Raw genomic sequence first — 19,323 nt, 5'->3', positions numbered from 1 at the left:
AATGTTGGCGTGCATTTAATCAACCTTTAAGCCTAGTGATTGGAGAGTTCCTGCCAAAATTAACTCTGGGTGTTGTAGTTAATGTCTCTCTGGACATTTTTCTTTTAAAAATGTATTGCACGGTTTTCTCTGGAAACAAGGAGGTGCCCAAAGTAACTCCCTGAACTTTGGAAATCAATTCTGTAATAAATCTGGAAATATTTGTATAATTTTCTAATGTTCTGTCGTATATGCTGTTACAGTGGTAGATATTCAAATGAAACATGGGCAACTTTTCAAAAGATTTTGACATATGTACAAGTTATTCTTGTGAGTTTAAAGCTCAGGCTTTAGCTCTTTTTCTGTTGTTGAATGTCAAAGACAGCTTTGTATGTGGCCACTGCATTTGTTGTAACAACTGTGATTACATCACAATCCCATTTACACTGGAGTTTTTGACTCTTTGCAGTCATCTTCTAAGCCATAGGGGATACAGTGGAGGAAAAAAATCACTACGGGCAGAGAAGAAGTCAACATAGGAAAGAAATCAGTAGCTGACGTTTTTTTAACTGATGCATCATAACTCAGTATTAAGCATCTGCAGCGTTACATTTTGCGTGCACATGCAATGTTAGGTGGTGAAAGAGTCTTTAATGTTTGGAAAAGTTGAGTCAAAATACTGCATTTAAGTGGAGATGCACAATGATTACTTGCCCCAATAATATCTGTCTAAATGAGTGTGGTTTATGGCCATTTAAAGTTATTTTTACAGTTGACTGGAAAATAAAGACATGAAATATTATAATCTTATTTTAAGGCCACTTTGTCAACCATGAGGCTAGGAGGGCTTTTCAAATTAATGATATTTCCCCGCAAATAATTGCAGCCATGAGTACCAAAACTATTTTTTGGTTTCTTTCATAGTTTCTGTCATAGTGCTTGGTGCTGGCCAAAGACTTTTGTTATATTAATCTGGTTGTTGAAGTCTGGAGTCTGCTGCCAATGTAGGCCTAACGGAGTTGTGTGAATAGTCTGAAATTCCCCAAAAGCACAAGATTTTAATGCATTATAACACTTCATAAGACGTATGTATGGATTCCACATTGAATCTGACCACAGTATTCCTGGATAACTGCCCACACATAATCAGCTACTAATCTTGCCATGTGACTGAGTGTTAAATGTAGTTTCACTCAAAGAGCCTTTTTTTGTAGGGGGAGGGTTTCTGTTATGAAAGAATATTGAATATGTATGATCATGACAAGGGCTGCTCTCCTCTGTGCTAACAGAAGCCTTTCATGTGTCTGAATGAAGACCGCCGAGGCTCATTTACATGGGCTTCATCCCTTTAACCCCTCATTCTCCTTGCATTTCTTTGTGTGTAGGCTGAGGAAGTGGTGAGTGGGTCTTACGAAGTTTCTTGAGCCGGCTGTGTGCAAAGTAAACATCTCTAATTACAGGGTTCCTGTGCATTCTGGACAGACTGGACAAGAATGGAAAGTCGATTTGATAGTGATTGGATCTTGACAAATGTTAATAAATGGACCCATCTTTTAGACTTAGTGGGGTTTTTTAACCATTCTGTGATGTTTGCCTTGGTTTTAACCATATTTACCTGTAAAAATCTGATTGAAGAAGGCTAAAATAAAAATCCAATTTAAGATTTGTCTTTAGAAGCTGTGGAAAAAATGGAAAACATTTTAGATGTTTTCGAATTCTTAAATGCACAACCATCCCCAAAGGATAGTCAGAGACCACTTCCTGTTAACAAGTTGTGCCTGGCCCCAGCTCTTTTTATGAGACAACAACAGGAGCAAGCAGCACACAAAGGATCCACAGACTCTTTTGTTGTGCATTGCACAAGTTCAAGTCAGCCTCTGCTTTGAGCTGTAATTCAGCCCTGCATGGAGGTGAAGTTGTTTGCACCTGTCCCCCAGGCTATGACTGAAGCGAGGAGAAATCCCACTGCTTACCACCTGGCCCTCGTGGCTACACGGCCCGCCTGCCTTTTGTGTGGGAGTTTAGGAGCAGAGGGCCCATACATATGCTAATCACTGTTCCGGGACAGGGCTGCGTGCTCTAGGCCCTGTGGTTACAGAACACAGAGAATGTCTGTATGAAGATTAGGATCCTGACACACCAAGGCAACCTCAATGAACTAGCACAAAGACAAAACTGATCAGTTTGTGTTGCCTCATGTCTTCTATTAAAAGTTGCACTTTGCACACAGTGCAGGAGCCGATGGCCAGCTGACCGCTGATATGTGTGCACATTCTGGGCCTACGTGACAGGAAAAGACTCATTAGCATTATGTGTAATTGAAAATGTACAACACAAGCTGTTGTACTATTTTCATATCCCTGTGAATTAGCCCAGAGGACATCGTTAACAGCTTCATATGAATTTTAGCTTCTTTCTTTCACCGAGACTTCACATGTACATGGTAGACATGGACGTAGCCACTGTGATATCACCCGCTGGCATTTTGCATCTGCCATTTTGTTTTTTGATGTAACGTGGAGCGTGGATGCTGAGTTATAAAGTAAGGCTAACAAACTTGGTTAGCAATCAGCATCCATAAAGTGTGAAGGTGCAACACACACACATACATCTTCCAATTAGTGATAAGTAACAGACTAATAAAACTACAATTTCATTAATCAAAACTGAAAAACAAACCAACACAATAAATACAGGTGCAAGCATCCTGAAGTTATAAAAGACATAACTATACATAGAGGCAAAACTATTTTTTTTGTAGAGAGTTTTTAACGGTCTGATTATTAGGAATGTGCATTATCTTCAAATATTTGATTAATCATTCAGTTATTATTTATTAAATTTTTTTTTTTTTTTCTGTGAAAATGTATACTTTCCCGTGTTTACCAGTGACAGGCTATAATGTGCTGCTACTGCCCGATGCACTCGCTGCCAGAACGAGTGTCGATGAACTTACTTTTTGTGACCGGTTGTTGTTCCGTTAAACTTTAGTCGCACAGTTTCTACTCTGTAATTAGAAAATGACCAAAGCCAAATACAAAAGCTGTTGAAGCTCTCTGTAGAAGGAAAACAAGTTCCACCACAGACTCCACCAGTTAAAGCTAGCATTGAATTGCAGTTCTGTAGAAACTGGTGAAAATTAAATGGTATTTTTGCTTGAAATCTCACTCCCTAATGGGATTGGCTCACTTTGGGAGCAAGCCTCAAAGGACCGTTAAAAGAAATGCTTTCTCGTGCTTTGAGGTGGCTTAATGTTAACATGCATCCAACTTCTGCCTTGGTGTACAAAGGCTTTTCGACAGAAACATGTGCTAGAGTGCTTTATTGGATGTTATCTCATACCACGTTTTAATCAGTAACTTTTTTCCATGTTTGCCTCCTAGATGGTTAATGTAAACTGATGTCTCTTGTAGTGATTTTGATTTACTGACTCATAAAGTCAACTCGCCCAGTCAGAGAACATGGTCTCTGCATCTCTAAAATGTACCAAATTATAGCAGCGGCACTTTGCTCGCATGTCTCGGCATGTAATCTAAACAAAACAGCACAAATTCCACTGTGATTCTATTGAAGCCCAGTCATTATTTCCTGCTTTGGAACAGAGCTGGATTCTTGAGGATGTTGCCTGCATGTAACCCTTTGGGTGGGATTCACAATAGGAAGCGAGCTGCAGGCTGCAGTAACAGTTGGGTTTTATCTGTAGAGCATTACATTATCAGGCACCACACCTGGCACACAGCTCAGGCTTGGAAGTCGGAGCTGAAACGATAAAAGGCCCTCTGAGGTAAATAAAGGTGGGTATTCTTGTTAACACATTGTTTGAGAGGAACAGAGTCAATAAAGAGAGGCAGCCTGTGGTTTTTGTAACTGCCATATCTTATGATTTCCCTGGGGAAGTTAAATTGCAAATTAAGATATCAAACAATGATGATATTGTGATCTTTTGGCCCACTGACAAATAATAAACTTTCTTTAGGATTAACAAAACTAAAATAATCATGGGCTCATGTAGAAGGCCTCTTATGTTGAAAACAGTGTTGAACTTGTGAACTCGCTTACATTTGTTTGTTTGTTAGCCAACATTTAAACATTTGCTCAACAATGAGGGCTCTAGCTTCAGGCCAACTTCTCACCTAAGTGTCATCATTTTTACTGCAAGCTGTTTTTCCTGTACTGAAGGTTGCTGTCGTCACAGCACTTTGTTGCCACCCCTGTTCAACACAAATCAGAATGAAGGTGATTTAAGCCTCAAGAAGATGAAGGAACAAATATCTGGCTGTCCTGACCAGGGGATTCAGTTTTTCAGCCTGCCAGCATGTTTTCCTTTGATACTGTTTAAATGACCATAACTGAAGTAATAAAAATTAACACCAAACTGTGCATTATAACTAATGAATAAGTATAACTAATGAAAAATGCAAAATAATTATCATTCCCATGAAACTGTACCTTGAAGTGCCAAAAAAAAGAATTGCAGATTTCACAAGCTACAGGTCCTCCTTGACGTCATATAACATCTGTGAGAACTTAGTTTTTCCTCGAGTCCAAAGCTCCACACAGTCTCTGTGCCCTTTCTAACCAATCTGCATTCTGCATGAACAGATTACGCTGCAGCATCAAGTCCCTCAGTGTTTGGCAGAGGCATCAAACGGCACAAGCGAATCCATAGCCCATGCACAAAATGTTAATGCTAAAGGCTAGCTACACATCTGCCAAGCACAGTGGTCCCTTTTATGAGAGCACAAGTGCTCATTTAATCCGCTGTCCTTTTCTCAGGCAACCGGCACCAGCGAGCCAGCGCAAACGACTTCACGGGTGTTCCTCATTATTCACAGTGTGATATTCCATATCATAGGGCAAGGCTTGTGCGTTAGTTGGAAAACCCATAGAGGGTTTTCTGTTTATGTGGGGTCAAACATAAGGCAGTGTGAAGACACTGACATTTAAGTTGCTTCGTACTACTGTGCTGTCGATAAAACGTCAGCTGTTTGAGGACCAGAGGCTGTGTTGATATGCATAATCAGGAGGAAGTATGTGGTTTCAAACAGCCATATAAAACATCCTCAGTCGGTTTCTGTTTTTGCATTAATTTGCATAACTTAACTGTTTTCTTGTTTCCGCTAAACATATCTGAAAGACTTGTTCAATGACACAGAAATGCTTGTGTGCTCTCCTGTCGGGAATGTTTTGTATACGTTTAAAAAAAAAAAAAAAAAAAAAAAAAATTGGCTTACTGATGATACAAAACTTCTCTGTAGACTCATTGATCTGGTATAGGCCGGGCATTGTACAGCGCAGCTGTAGCAAATCTGTATTTTACAGAGGCCAAGAAACTTGTAAATTTTCATGACTAAATGTGAGGACGTGGAAACCATGTAAATGCCTTTTGTTGCTGACAATGTTGTGTCTTTGGTAGGTTTCTGGTTTTTGGACTAGATTTAAGCACCTTATAATTTGTGTTCCTGTAGTCTGCAAGTAATAAAGTGAATTTAGTCCCCTGCCACTGATTTGGAGTATTTACCTTAAGTCAGCTTAGTAATGGAAGCAGTCAAACATGCTATGACTTTAGTTTTGCCTTTTGAATATAACAGTTTCCTCAGGGATGATATCTCATGACTGTTTTGCTGACTTTCATTGATTCCAGATTTTCAACTTTAATTTTAAACACATGGCAATAATTACTGCTTTTAGCAAGCATCTTTCTCAACTGCTTATCTAAACATTTGACCTTTTTTTTTTTTTTTAAGTTATTTATTTATTCATTCATTTATTTATTTATTTTGTTGTAGCGCATATCCTGAGTGACTTCACAATGAGGGGATTTATTACCTAATCATTGTGTTTGGTTAGGTTTTAAGAGAGCTCTTCGTGTGAGCTTGTATTTCCTTACCTCTCCTGCATGAGCATTTGATTCTTGTTTCTTGTGCATATGTATAAGTGCAGTTAGGTGAAAGTATGTATTCTGTATATGTGAATGTCTTTGTTCACATATATCATTTATAGCAGTTTAATGCACATTTAAGTAATATAAATAAAAATCTATTGTTTGGTTAATTTAACCATTTAGCTGCATATTTCACGCAGTGACACATAATCAGATGGTCTGCAGGTCGTTATATCAAGAATTTATTAGATGCATATAAATATAAAGATATTCAGTACTTAAGCAGTTATATTACATTGCTTGAAACCCTGAAGATGCTGATTTAAGAACGAAGCCTTGCCTTGCTAGCCAGCCCACTCTTTAGCCTTTGCTCAATCCATTGGGCGTTAAACCTGCATCTTCCTATTCTCATATTCAGGGTGTTGGGAGGTCTGGAGCCATGACTTGGAACTGGATAACTGGGAAAAAATGGATCTGTTGACCTTAACACATATATAAACAGTCTTGTAGTTAAAGCCAGTGCCTCGAAAACCTGTGTCGAAGGTGTTTCAAATTAGATAATTGAGATTATTAAGAAGAAGCACATTTTTGCCTTAAATAAAACTTTCTTGTATGGATGGATACGCTCTGCACATACCCATGCTCTTTTGCAGTAGAGGAGGTCACGGTACATTTGAAATGCATATCGCTAGCATATGTATTTATGTTTTGAGGAAATGATAATGAGTTACATAAGGTTTGGGTTTGTGTCAGCATGTATATATCTGTGTTTCAGACTCCGGGTCTCTGGATCGATGATGGAGCAGAACAGGGAAGTCCTCACCAGCGGTCAGCCTCCTGGGGCAGCGCAGACCATCTCAAAGAGGTAGTTTTGCCTGTCGTGTGTTTTTGTTTTGTTTTGTTTTGTTTTGTTTTGTTTGTTTTTTGTTTTTCTTACTGTCAGGTTCTCAAGTGTTTGTTATGAGCATCCACTATTTTATCTGTTCAGATCGTTCAGATTGTGTTTGCAAGGGACAACCAATCAGAAGAGTTTTCTTAAAAGGAGGGTGAAGGAAACTTTAAATTGTTTGTTTCAGATAGTGGATGATCCAAAGGGCTGCACCAAGAACTAGCATAAGATAAATGACCACGAGCTTGAAATGTGAATCATGCAAAGCTACTCTAGAGTCCAAAAATAAGAATATGGAGCTGGAAATTAGCATAATGGGCCCATTTCAACCTTAATTCATACCACAGAAAATGTCCTATCCATCCAGGCTAGCTGAATACCTTAACTCAGCAAGAAGAAAGAATGTTTTTGTCATTTTTGAGGTTCATATCATTTACTTAAAGTGTGTTTTATTTGTCAGGGTCTGTGGTCAGACTAAATATTATCCTCCTTAAGGTTGGTTTCCACTCCTTTCTGTCTGCCAGGCATGGTGGCCAACCAAGCGACCACACGGCATTATAAGGTCTCCAGCTCTTCAGACCACAGTCTAAATTTATCCTCCTTCTCCCCTTGTTCCTCAGTCAGCTGTGTCCTTTGCATCTCATTATGGCGTCTTGTTTTTGAGAGATGGTGCAGGAGCTCCTCTCAAGGGTGAAACACCCATATAGTTTCTTTTTGGGTATGTACAACTTAAGTCGGGGTAACTGAGGCTCCTTAAAATCCACTGAAGATGTTATATTGAGCAGAACATAGTTTCTGTTGAGCATAACAGAAAATATGAGCATAATAGACACTCATAGTTTCTGTTTCCAGTCCAAAAGTAGTTCCAAAATATTAATGGCACACAGATGTGTTGGGTTTTTAAAAAATCTTGACCGAAGAAGTTATCCACAGTTTGAGAGGTTAAGGTTGGTGTCATTCCAACTTTCATAAAGTTCAGACATGTGTTTTGTAATTCCACACCACACTACTACTGTGGTTCACTGGTCAGTACTGAGATGTTCTATTAAATAACAGGCTTTACTTTTTTGTTCATAGCATGTGATCTGACAAGAACAAGACTGTGGTTTATTTCAGAAGTCTGATTGTTCACACTTCTAATTTTACTGTTATTTACTGTCAACGACTGGTATTCGTGTTGCGATACTGCATTGTTAACAGGTGTAAAAGGAAAGGGACAAAGAAACTTTTATAAGTGCCACAAGAGTTTCATAAAACCTGTCTCTCTGCTATGAGCTTACAGCATTTCTATCTGATGGCAAATTCTGAAATCTGATTCTGACTTTGCAGATTTTGTTGTTTCTTCAGAGTAAAACCAGAGCCCCAAGATAAGTTTAGTGCTCGTCTTTCTACAAACAATCCTTTGCCTTGGCCTGTACAGTCAATGGGATAGCACAGCCAGGAAAACCCTCTTTCACATCCACTGAGATTACATCAGGATCGTCTGGACTTGTCATTATCATGTGCTACAGTCACTAAGTGAATGTAGTGAACTGCTTTCCAGTGCTCTAACCTCTGCGATTACATGTGTGGGAGGACATCTATGAGAATAGCAAGTCTCTTTGTTGACTGTGTTGCCAGGATTACAAGATCAGCACTGAAGACCACACCTTTGTCTGCATAGCACAACTGCATCTCACAATGGATATCCTGTTTTTAGGCTGATACTGGACCAGATGTAGAAACACCCATTGACTAAATTTGTCTCATTATCAGACTTGCAAGCTTGGTGTTATGCAGTATACTGATCTGCAGCAGTACAACTCATGAAGACTGACTTGGCTGGCAGGAATATGCCCAACTAATTTAATGGTTGACTAAACACGAGAAAAAAAATCAGACTAAATCCACTGAAGTAAGAAAATAGTAAAATTAAGCACGCTTTAATGGACAAGCGTAAACAATGTTTGTGCAAATATTGTCTGTCTGTTAAAGAGCAGTTTTAAAACCACAGTTCAAATATTTTCTGTATATTGAAGAGACATTTAAACTGTTAATCACATTCTTTGACAACTAAATGGTATTGTTAAAGTGTTGTGGTGTAACATTGCACACACAATGCCAGATCAGTTTGCTGAGTGTGGCTAATGTTAGCAGTGGTAGTATCAGCAGTTCAGGCTGTATAGCATCTGAGTTTTTTGGAGCCCAGCCCAAAAGTTAAGACCATGAATGGTTTCCTTTGGGATTGAAGATCAAGAAAAATCAAAAGTAAGCAAGGTAATCTTCACAAACTGATGCCACTTTTATGATCTTGAAGTGTAAACACAATCGTGTAAGTGTAAACACCAGAATTAAAACGCTAATATTAGGAAAGAACTACACCACAGTCCTGTGACTTCAGTGTCTACACCACTTTGTTCTGAATTCGTCTTACTGATAAATGTCTAAAGCCTGTGTTTGAAGAAACCTTTGAGTAGTCACCTAATCCTTGACATCTCTAGTTGTTATGGCCGTTGACTGTACATATTTCAGTGAATATAACTCCTCCCAGGCATCTTGAAATCAGTTGGAGTCAAAGATGGTTTTCCTGTAATTTGGCAAAGATTGTGTGTTCTCACAGTTGCGGAATAACTTAAATTAATCACAGTATTATCTCTCTGCTGACAGTGAAGTACATCAGAGGAAATGTGCTTTTCACCTCCTGACCTCATTCAGTTCACTCATGGGAATGGTTAACTCATATGTTCGCATGCCTTCACGGCTCCCATTGTGAGCCATCGTTCACTGAAGTGCTTGTGCTTTCTTTCCAGCAGATTGCTAAACTGAGGCTACAGCTGCAGCGTGGCAAACAGGTCAACCGGCAGAGCAAAGACAGGGAGCAGAGCTCGCTGCAGCTCCCACAGCAGGCGCAGCACGGCACTGCATGCCAGCCACAGGTGAGCTACGCTTGTCAGTACTCATGCTTTGACTATGTGGGTTGTTGTTTTCAGGTGAAAACATTAACTAACCCCACACATGTGATGCAAGATTTTAGGCTGACAGCAGCAATATGATAAGGCAGCTTAGCAGCTGAGGGAAAAAAAATACACAAATGAGGCAGACCAACCTGAATTTCAACTGTCAAAGATAGGAAAAAGAGCAAGGTTGCTTTCTACATTAGTCAGTTAACAGGATTAAATGATTAACTTAGTTGTATGTCAACTTAAAGTAATGTATAAAATGACCATTATGAAGTTACAATTTTGGGTCCAGGCAAACTGTTTTAGGGAGTAGGTATTGATTAAAATGATTTGAGAAAGATTTAGACTTTGTGAAGGCAATGTTTCATCATAATGATACATTTATGATGAATGTTGCTCTGACTCTTACTGAGGAGGCCTAGTTAATGAATCTCCTCTGTGACCAGTTGTATCAAAAGTAAAAGGGAGACTGCAGAGGAGAAATGTGTCTGGGCATGTCCCTTTCTCCACTGGCTGCAGTTCATTCATTAACAGATGCTCAGCACTGCAACTGCTGTAGGAACATTTCCATAAACCATGATATGCTTAAATGTAAACTACAAACTGAATGCCTACATCCACAAGGCCAAGACAAATTCAGTTTGATATGTGACAAGTGAAGTGTTTGAGTATTCAAAGCTTTTTTTTTTTTCTTTTTTTTGACATGTACATAATTTTCATGTTTTCTCCTTTTTTGTCCTTTTTTTTTTTTTTTTCATTCCAGTATAAGGCAACTTCAACTTCGACCACGATGCCTGTGATAAAATCCCTCATATGCAGAGTGCCGAGCAGTGTGGAGGGCATCAACCATGAGCTAGAAAATGTGTTTATCAGAGAGGACTTGGAGCAGGGAATACAGGTAGGGAGTGTGCCCATACCTGCGATGGGTCAAGCTATGTTTCAACATGACTTGGACCGCTTGTTCAACCTGCATACCTGCAGATGCTGTGAAATCTTATCATTCACCAGCTGGATAAAATGTCAGATTAATGCCATACAGACTTTAAAATGAAGCATTCCAGTGGGCTAAAAAGTGGGCTGGGCTGTTTATAAGGCGCTTCTCTGCACATATTTAAATTGTAAACTTTGCTTAGTCATTTATAAGTCACAATGTAATCTCCTGCCTTTCCATCATCCCACGCATAGACTCCAACCTAACTATACTGGAATGCGGCTGCTGACTGTAGTCCTTGTTTTGCTCTACAGCAGTGGTCCCTAACCCCTGGCCACGGACCAGAACCGGTCCGTGAGTCGTTGGTACCAGGCTGCAAGAGTTTAGGCTCGGGTGTGAAATGTATGGTTTTCAGGGTTTTTATCGTTAACTCTGTTATCCACAGTTTGAGAGGTTAAGGTTTGTGTCATTCCAACTTTCATAAAGCTCAGACATGTGTTTTGTAATTCCACACCACACTACTACTGTGGTTCATTGGTCAGTATTGAGATGTTCTATTAAATAACAGGCTTTACTTTTTTGTTCATAGCATGTGATCTGACAGGAACAAGACTGGTTTATTTAAGAAGTCTGATTGTTCACACTTCTAATTTTACTGTTATTTACTGTCAACGACTGATATTCGTGTGCACTACTGCATTGTTAACAGGTGTAAAAGATGAAGCGTTTTCAGGGTTTTTATCTTTAATTCGGTTTCCCTGGGTCTTTTCCCGTGTTGTAGTTGTGGGTCTTATTTTGAAAGAAATATTTACACGTTACCATAGCGACCAGAGAGTATTAAGGGGCAGAGAGGAGGATGTTGCTCTCAATGTTGTTGGTGCATTTCAGGAGGACGCTGCTAATAAAGTTACACAATTGCACTGTGAATTTGTGTTTATTATATTTACAAAATACCACAGTTTTGTCTTGGTCGTATCATTTTATTTTGTTGTATTTATCTGCGACACCTTAATGGCTGGTTCATGAAAATATTGTCGTACATTAAACCGGTCCGTGGCGCATAAAAGGTTGGGGACCGCTGCTCTACAGCCTCCACGTAGTGGCACATGAATTAGCCAAAGAGCAGAACAAGGAATACTGCTTACAGCTGCAGACCAGGAAGGTAAAGCTGGAGTCCATCCAACCTTTATAGAAAGTCAGCTTATTGATATTGATGGTCATCACAATAGCGGCCTGGTCTACCTGCAGATGGGGAGACACAAGACAGGAAGGGTTGAGTCTAGTGTGTCTGTGAAGGTTCTCAGTCATCCAGGTCATCGTAGTCAAAGGAGTTTGCGAAGAAAAGCGTCTGGACTTCTTTAAGTTGCTTGAAGACGTTTCACCTCTCATCCGAGAAGCTTCTTCAGTTCTAAGGTCAAATGGCCGAGAGTCCCAGATTTAAGTTGAGTTGAGTCTAGGGGTTCAATAGCAAGTGAACTTTCAAAATAAAGGCATTGTTTACCAGTGAGACGATTGCACTCATGTACTGCGGTGACCTTTATTATACCTAAAGCTAAGTCTGTGTGGGTAACCCTGGAAATACATTGGTGTGGCTGCTTTGGGTTCCAGCTCTGATGTGGGTGCTGGCACTTATTGCACCCTCACAGGACAATGCTTGCAGTTTCATCAGATGCACCATAGTATTTTAGAAATGTCCCAGAAGTGTCCCTTTGCTCCACAGAGATAATATAGCGCTAGATTTAGTTTTTATGGAAGCCGCATCAAGCTGCACACAGACTATTTGGAGGGGACAGGAATCTAGTTAATTTTCACAATAAAAGACCACATGCCAACTAATTACTCTGCTTCTGATACACACTCGGTGAGATATCTAGTCGTGTAAAGCAGCGGTCCCCAACCTTTTTTGCGCCACGGACCGGTTTATGCCCGACAATATTTTCACGGACCGGAAATAAGGTGTCGCAGATAAATACAACAAAATAAAACTAGTGCCGTTACCGAAAAAAAGATTTATTCATAACACACGTGAAAAGACCCAGGAAAACCGAGTTAACGATAAAAACGATAACAAAATAACGCTGAAAACCGATAAAAACCCTGAAAACCATACATTTCACACCTGAGCCTCAACTCTCGCGGCCCGGTACCAAACGACTCATGGACCGGTCCGAGGCCCGGGGGTTGGGGACCGCTGGTGTAAAGAAGTCAGCTAAACTGTATTAGAGATGTGACATCAGCTGTCACCTCGAACTTCACTTCTGAGGCGTCATTTTACATGAAAATAATAAAAAGCACAGCATAGTTTTTATTAAAAACAGCTCAATTATTAAAAAATTAAATTCAGACTCTATAACTCAGTCTGACAGCAGGTGTGTATGTTCTCTAGTGCCCTATATTTCAGAGACATTATGGATACAAAAGTGATTAACAGATTCACATGGCTCTTAATATACATGCAATATTTATATGTACAGCATTTAATTGACCTCATTTTTATGTTTTAGAGGGTTCTTAGATTGTTTGTTTGTTTGTTTGTTTGTTTTTCTCCAGTTTAAATGACTAGTAAATTAATCACCATGAACATGCCAAATAAATACTGTTGTGGTATGAAGACCTTATCTTTATCATCACAGAAACGGCTTACAAATGGAACCTGTTTGTTTGTCCTACAGTAATGAAGATGTCTTTTCATCAGTGAGTGCAGGTGACTTTACCAGCATATACTTGTGAGCTGTTGATCATGAGATGTTTTAACAGCTCATGATCAAACATAAGCTGTGCTCAGACTCCTGCGTCACACCAGCCCTGTAAACTGCAACTCCTATACACTTGCATCACACTTTTACAAGGGTCATTGTGAGTCAGTCTTGTTCGTGTAGTTTATATTCAGTGTTACTGTTTAACATAAAATAACCTTTGTGTTTACATTATAATAAATTAATTTACATAGAGTACATTTTTTATGCATAATGCAAACCCTGCTCGATTACATATAACAAGCAGTCACTGTGTAAATGTAATATTTAGATACGATTTGAACATGTTTTAAAAGTCATAATTGCAAAGATGAGCTCTAGAATTTAATGTTAAACGTTGACCATGTAAGGAATGCACCAAATGCAAAGGCAGACTTTACCATTTGTATGCACGACTATTGTATACCTGTGATTTAAACAACTTTTAGGCTATGTTTAAAATTCATTACACGTGCACAGGCTTGTAAAGTAACTTCAGCACCATACAGCCAGACACACACATTCTCACTCTGAAATAAATCACTCAGAGGAAAGGAGGCCTTAAATCTCGTCTGGTGCAGGCTAGTAAACTTTGGCAGGTCTGTAAAGCTCTACTCTTAGAAGGTCTCACACACACACACACACACACACACACACACACACACACACACACACACACACACACACACACACACACACACACTACAGATTTACAGCCTGCTGAGCACAGAGCATTTTTTTTTCCTGGTCTCCCTTTTGAATCAGCTGTGCCAAAGCAGAACGCTCTGCGCATCACACTGTTCATCTGCTGTCAAGCACTACCATCTGGCGTGGTGTTTGCTTCTCCAATTGCCCTTTAAACACCCAGACAAATACACCAGAGGCCTTTTTAAGTTGTAGCCAATTTTAGATTCAGGGCATTTTAGCTGGTGCTTTTCACCTTGAATTATTTCATTCAGGGAGTTAGCAGGTGGGTGCATGGGTGGCTTCAGCAGCTTCCATATGGTTTTGAGGGTGTCGGGGAAAAGATTGAGGTTATGAGTTTGTCTTCATATTAGGATTCATGTGTGTAACTGCTTGGTTTCTCACCACCTCTTATGTATACTGACCTCACAGACAATGGATGTGGTAGATGGCCGCCGTGCCCCCTTCCCTCCACATCGTTACAGCAGCAGCGGAGACACGCGTGACACGGACACACAGGCTCCTTCGAGTGGTGAATCCAGCCCATCGCCCCGTCCCTGCAGCGCTGATCACCTGCACTCACCTGATGGGAGCCCCTGTTCTGCAGAGGAAATTGACAAAGGTGTGTCTTCACTACTGAACAGATGTAGTGTGTGTGCAATATTCAAAGGTTATATAAACCTTTGTGGTTTGAGGCAAATGTGTGAAATCTGATGAATATCCTCTTGTGATTTGGAGTTGCCTGGGGTGAAAAAAAAACAAAAAAACAGTAGCAATGTGAAGTAAGAAATGTCTCATAGGCTGTGGATGTAGTAGATGAGGGAAGACAGAAGAAAAAGTGATTAAAAGAAAAGGATGGAAAAAGACAAGTGGAGAGGGAGAGAAGGATGGAAGGGGAAAAAGGTAGACAGAGTGGATTGTAAATGTCATTTTTGATATCACAGGCAACATAATCTTTGCCATGGTGTAAACCAGGGTAAACCTGCTCTCATCTGTGGAGAGAATGGGACATCAGTGGCAAAACTGCAAGTTCTGGTGTTCAGTGGAGAATGTCAGTCGAGCTGCAAGGTGGTGGCTGTAAGCACAGGCCTCAGTAAAAGATATCTAGACTGTATGCCAGCCTCATGGAGTCTGTTTCTGATAATTTGGTCAAATTAATGCACATGACTAGCCTAATCAAGGTCATTTTGCTGGGTTTATACAAAGGAGCAGTGCTGGGTTGAAGGCCATGTTATGGCACCTTTTGCCTAGACAGCTGAAGTATATATAATATATATACTTCAGTGGACACCGTCAGGGCTCTTATCTATCGATCGATCTATAGAGAGAGAGAGCGCGAGAGAGAGCGCGAGAGAGAGCGCGCGAGAGAGAGAGAGAGAGCGCGAGAGAGATCGAGATCTATCTATCGATATATAGATATACACACATACATAATATTGCACAAGAGTGACGATGGCAATGTTGGTGTTTAATCTGCTGAGAGACTGAGAGCAGACAGTTAATTGTTTAGTAGGAAGGACCTGTAGTATCTCACCTTTAGAGACTGTGGGTGAACCAGCCTGTCAGCAAAACAACTCTCCAGTGATGTCACTGTCATGCATGTGGTGCAAAGTGTTTTTCTTTTTTCTTTTTTAAATCAGAGATGGGAAGCAGGCGCAGTTTACTTAGCCAGGTCTGAAGTCTGGTTCAAGTTTTCTTGATACTGCTAAGGAGAAGGCCTTACTAAGCATTTACACACCTCTAAAATGACTTTTTAATGACGACAACAAAATTTAAAAATCAGAGTTTTGTTTTATGGGTTTTTTAAAAATTGGATAGGCAGGAAAACAACATTGGAAAAAGAAAGATGTGCTTTATGAGTCTTGTTTGTTTCTAATCTTCCCCTCTAGAGTCTGACTGTTTCCAAAGAATTCCATGATAAGCTTACTAAGTTCATCCTCTTTTGGTGTCCACAAAAAGCACAAATAAAGAAACACTCTGATTCCACAAGCATTGTGCTGAGGACACACTACTGCGCTTTTTCCGGCAGCTCCTCAAAATTTGCAGCCAACATGTATAATGTACATTTCATGCATTTGTCTCATTATCATTTTCCAAAAAGGAAAAAGCAAAAAACATGTTTCATTTTTTCTTGTATTTTCAGACAATTTGTGCAGTTCTCCTCTCCCCAAGTTTGCCACGTCGCCCAAACCTAACAACAGCTACATGTTCAAACGGGAACCTCCAGAAGGCTGCGAGAAGGTCAAAGTCTTTGATGAGCTGGTGTGAGTATTTATTTGTCTTCCTCTTGGCTTTGTTTTTAGACATACCCTCATAGCCTCATATTTGGCAGTTACTGCTACACAATTAAACTGTATTTGTTTGAAATTCTGTTACACTTTACATGATCTTTTTCATGGTTTCTTGAATTAAAACAAGAAAGACAACAAGCCTGTCTGCATTGTGGGTGGTAGGGATGAGAGCAACATGGCTGTGTAGGATCAGTAACTAGCAGTTAATCAGATACAGTCTTATAAAAACATATCAAGCCAAGTAACTGAGTACCACTTATGTTCTCCTCAGGTCTGGCAAGTCAAAGGGCTTCCCTCTGTTCTCGTGCCCTGACAAAAACAAGGTGAACTTCATTCCCAGGGGCTCGGCCTTCTGCCCAGTTAAACTTTTCTGCTCCTCACTTTTCTCCCCCGTCTCTCCTTCTTCTTGCACGTCCATCAACTCTGGTTTCCATGGCAACAGCAGCTCTGGATCGCAGGTCACCCCGAGTATGTCCACGGTACCACTAGCTACCTTTTCGTCCTCCACAGACAGAAGCACCGACTCGAGTGGCGGTGTAAACTCAGACAACAGCACAGTCAGTCAGAGCCCCGACGCAGATGTGGGGAAAGACAGCTCAGCACAAGTACTCCTTACCAGCTAGTCCTCAGGTATCCTTGACCAAACCAACTACAGCTAAAATATTGCAACTAGTCAGGTATGGTTTAAAAGAAGAAAAGGAAAAAAAAATTGCACTCCGATAATCCTAATGTTAGCCAGCAGGGAGTGCTCAAGGTCTAGAAATACTTAGGAGGATAATGGTACCAGCATCCTGCTGTACAAGAATCTCTACTTGATCCTAGTGTTAGTCCCACTGTCAGTTAAGTCTGATGGTTCGGGCATTATTGCTGACCTTGGGCAGAGCCTCTCTTCACCCATCACTAACCTAGCCTAGCCTCCTCTGTACTATAACACTTCCTGTAACAGAAATAGTGTTGCTTTTTATTTTCTACAATAGTAGAAACGACTGCTGGAATGACTGTGTTACTTAGTGTCAGCAGTTTAAAATTTAAAAAAAGGAAAAAAAAATCCAAAACTCTCACAAAACACAGCGATATCAAGCAAAAACATATTGTATTAACATTATCTAACGAGCTTATTAGCTGTTCAGTGTTCAGCAAGCTAACATTTCAAAGTGCATTTATGTTTCATATTTTTAAGATATTCGGATGTCAGAATTCTTTGCCCCTTTTCCCTCCTGTTACTTATTTGAATGTATTCGTAGCACACGGTCTTAAATGAAACCAGCAGTCACTTAAGTGCAGGCTTCACCTGAGAGGCTCACCAGACGAGACTGAGACCTGCATTCCTAGTTTGATCACTAATAAAACTTGGTAAGCTAAAATGCAAACATCAGCTGTTTAATCAGCGATCAACTGACCAATCAAAAAGCACACGGCTCCTCCGTTTCCTCGTTTTATTGCCCCACACTACCCAGAACAATAACTCAGGTCATGTGGAATGTACTCTCTCGGATTATGTTGCCTTTGCCCAGTGTTTGACTTTGTTCTTCAGAAAGACATTCCAGTCTTTTGCAGAAATGTTTCATTATTATTTTTTTTAGTTTCTGGAGAGAGAGAGGCTAATACAGACTGAATCAACTGATTGATGTCACACCTTGTGACAGATGCTTTGCGTGTTAACCTGTTCAGGTTAGAACTTCAGGTGCTATGACACATTCCAGAGACCGCTGTTGAATTGATCAACTGTGAGAACTCATGCAAAAGGAACGAGTGACATAAGCTAGACCCTGCGAAAGTAAGATGCTGACAATTATGGCATTTGTTTCAGCCCTTTTGATAAATATGTACCAAAGGAAATTACGATGAGAGGCCTTTCATGTGTTTTGGGACACAAAGTAATAACTTAACAAACGGGGATAAATGGTAAACTGATGGTTAACTAAGCTTTAGTAAGTAGTTTACTGTTAACAAACAAGGACATGATAACAAATGTTTGTCAGTCATTAGTAATAAAGCAGTTTGTCATTAGTTTGGCCATATTTGTGACAAAGATGGTGAGATAGATCTCCAACCAATCCACAATTTTATTTTATTTTTTTCTTTCTTGGACCTAAACAAGTAGTTTTTTTGGTGCTTAAAGCTGCCCCCAAAATTAAAGAAAAATCAGTGTGAGAAAAGAAGCACCAAGGGTCCACTGCCTCTCCATACATGCTTTAAAGTAAAGCACAATTTACATTTATGAACATCACCTGTACTCTAAAGTTGTACCTGGCTTACAAAATCAAGTATCATTTCATTGTTTGCTAACAGTAAATATCTGTTGCCTGAAGGTTAACTGTTAGTTTACCCGTTCTTAACATTTACTATTATACAGTGTTACTGGAGCACAAAGAAGCAGAATGTTTATTTGCATTTCATTTGTATTAATAAAGAGCTCAGCAACTACATAAACATAAGCGCTAATCATTAAAACCATGTCGAAGGACTTGGCTGGAAACAAAATGATAATCACTATTTTTATTTTAGATCAATTTGTAAAGTTAAAGTAATCAGAAAAGAGTGCAATTTCGATTTTTGCTTGAAGTAAAGCTACACTAAGGACGAAAAAAAAAAAATGTGTAACACAGTTTGTCTCAATATACAGATGCAGCCAGATGTGGCCTGATGTTACTTTGCAAAGTTTGTATTATCAGAACATAATTTTAAAAAACAAAAAAACATGACTTTGACTTTGGTCTGTTTTGCCACTCACGCACAGAAGCACAAATAAGAACATGTGCAGCATGTTCAGCAACAAATGAAGTTGAAGTGCTTCGCTCTGCTTGCAGCTCCAAGAATTTTAATCATACTAATTCTGATTATATTCACAAGCACACTGTGCCGTTCAGAAATGATTGCCGTGTTAGGCAATGATGATTCAGTTCTCCCGTGTATTACACGTTTTTATGTAGATCCTGTGTGTTTTTCAATAAAGGAAAAAAAAGCCCCAAAAAGTCTCTTTGGATTGAT

The 19,323-nt window shown here is 39.7% G+C and overlaps 1 protein-coding gene across 3 annotated transcripts in view; it reads left to right on the top strand.

Moving 5' to 3' along the window:
• The window catches only part of LOC116334989 (glucocorticoid-induced transcript 1 protein), a 29,278-nt gene extending 9,971 nt beyond the window's left edge, over positions 1–19,307 (top strand). Inside the window, exons 4-10 of one of the 3 annotated variants that reach the window (XM_039619541.1) lie at positions 6,639–6,728; positions 9,542–9,667; positions 10,455–10,589; positions 14,474–14,663; positions 16,185–16,305; positions 16,604–16,655; positions 16,775–19,307. In XM_039619541.1, the coding sequence (XP_039475475.1) occupies positions 6,639–6,728; positions 9,542–9,667; positions 10,455–10,589; positions 14,474–14,663; positions 16,185–16,305; positions 16,604–16,655; positions 16,775–16,972 (912 nt within the window). In that variant the 3' untranslated portion in view covers positions 16,973–19,307. Of the gene's footprint in view, positions 1–6,638; positions 6,729–9,541; positions 9,668–10,454; positions 10,590–14,473; positions 14,664–16,184; positions 16,306–16,603 lie in introns of all 3 variants that reach the window. The other 2 variants (XM_031758563.2, XM_031758560.2) reach the window with 2 other exon arrangements.
• The last annotated feature ends 16 nt before the right edge of the window (positions 19,308–19,323 follow it).

The sequence above is a fragment of the Oreochromis aureus genome, linkage group 11, assembly GCF_013358895.1.
Source record: "Oreochromis aureus strain Israel breed Guangdong linkage group 11, ZZ_aureus, whole genome shotgun sequence".
Taxonomy (NCBI): Eukaryota; Metazoa; Chordata; class Actinopteri; order Cichliformes; family Cichlidae; genus Oreochromis; species Oreochromis aureus.
This window is presented reverse-complemented; position numbering and strand designations above follow the sequence as displayed.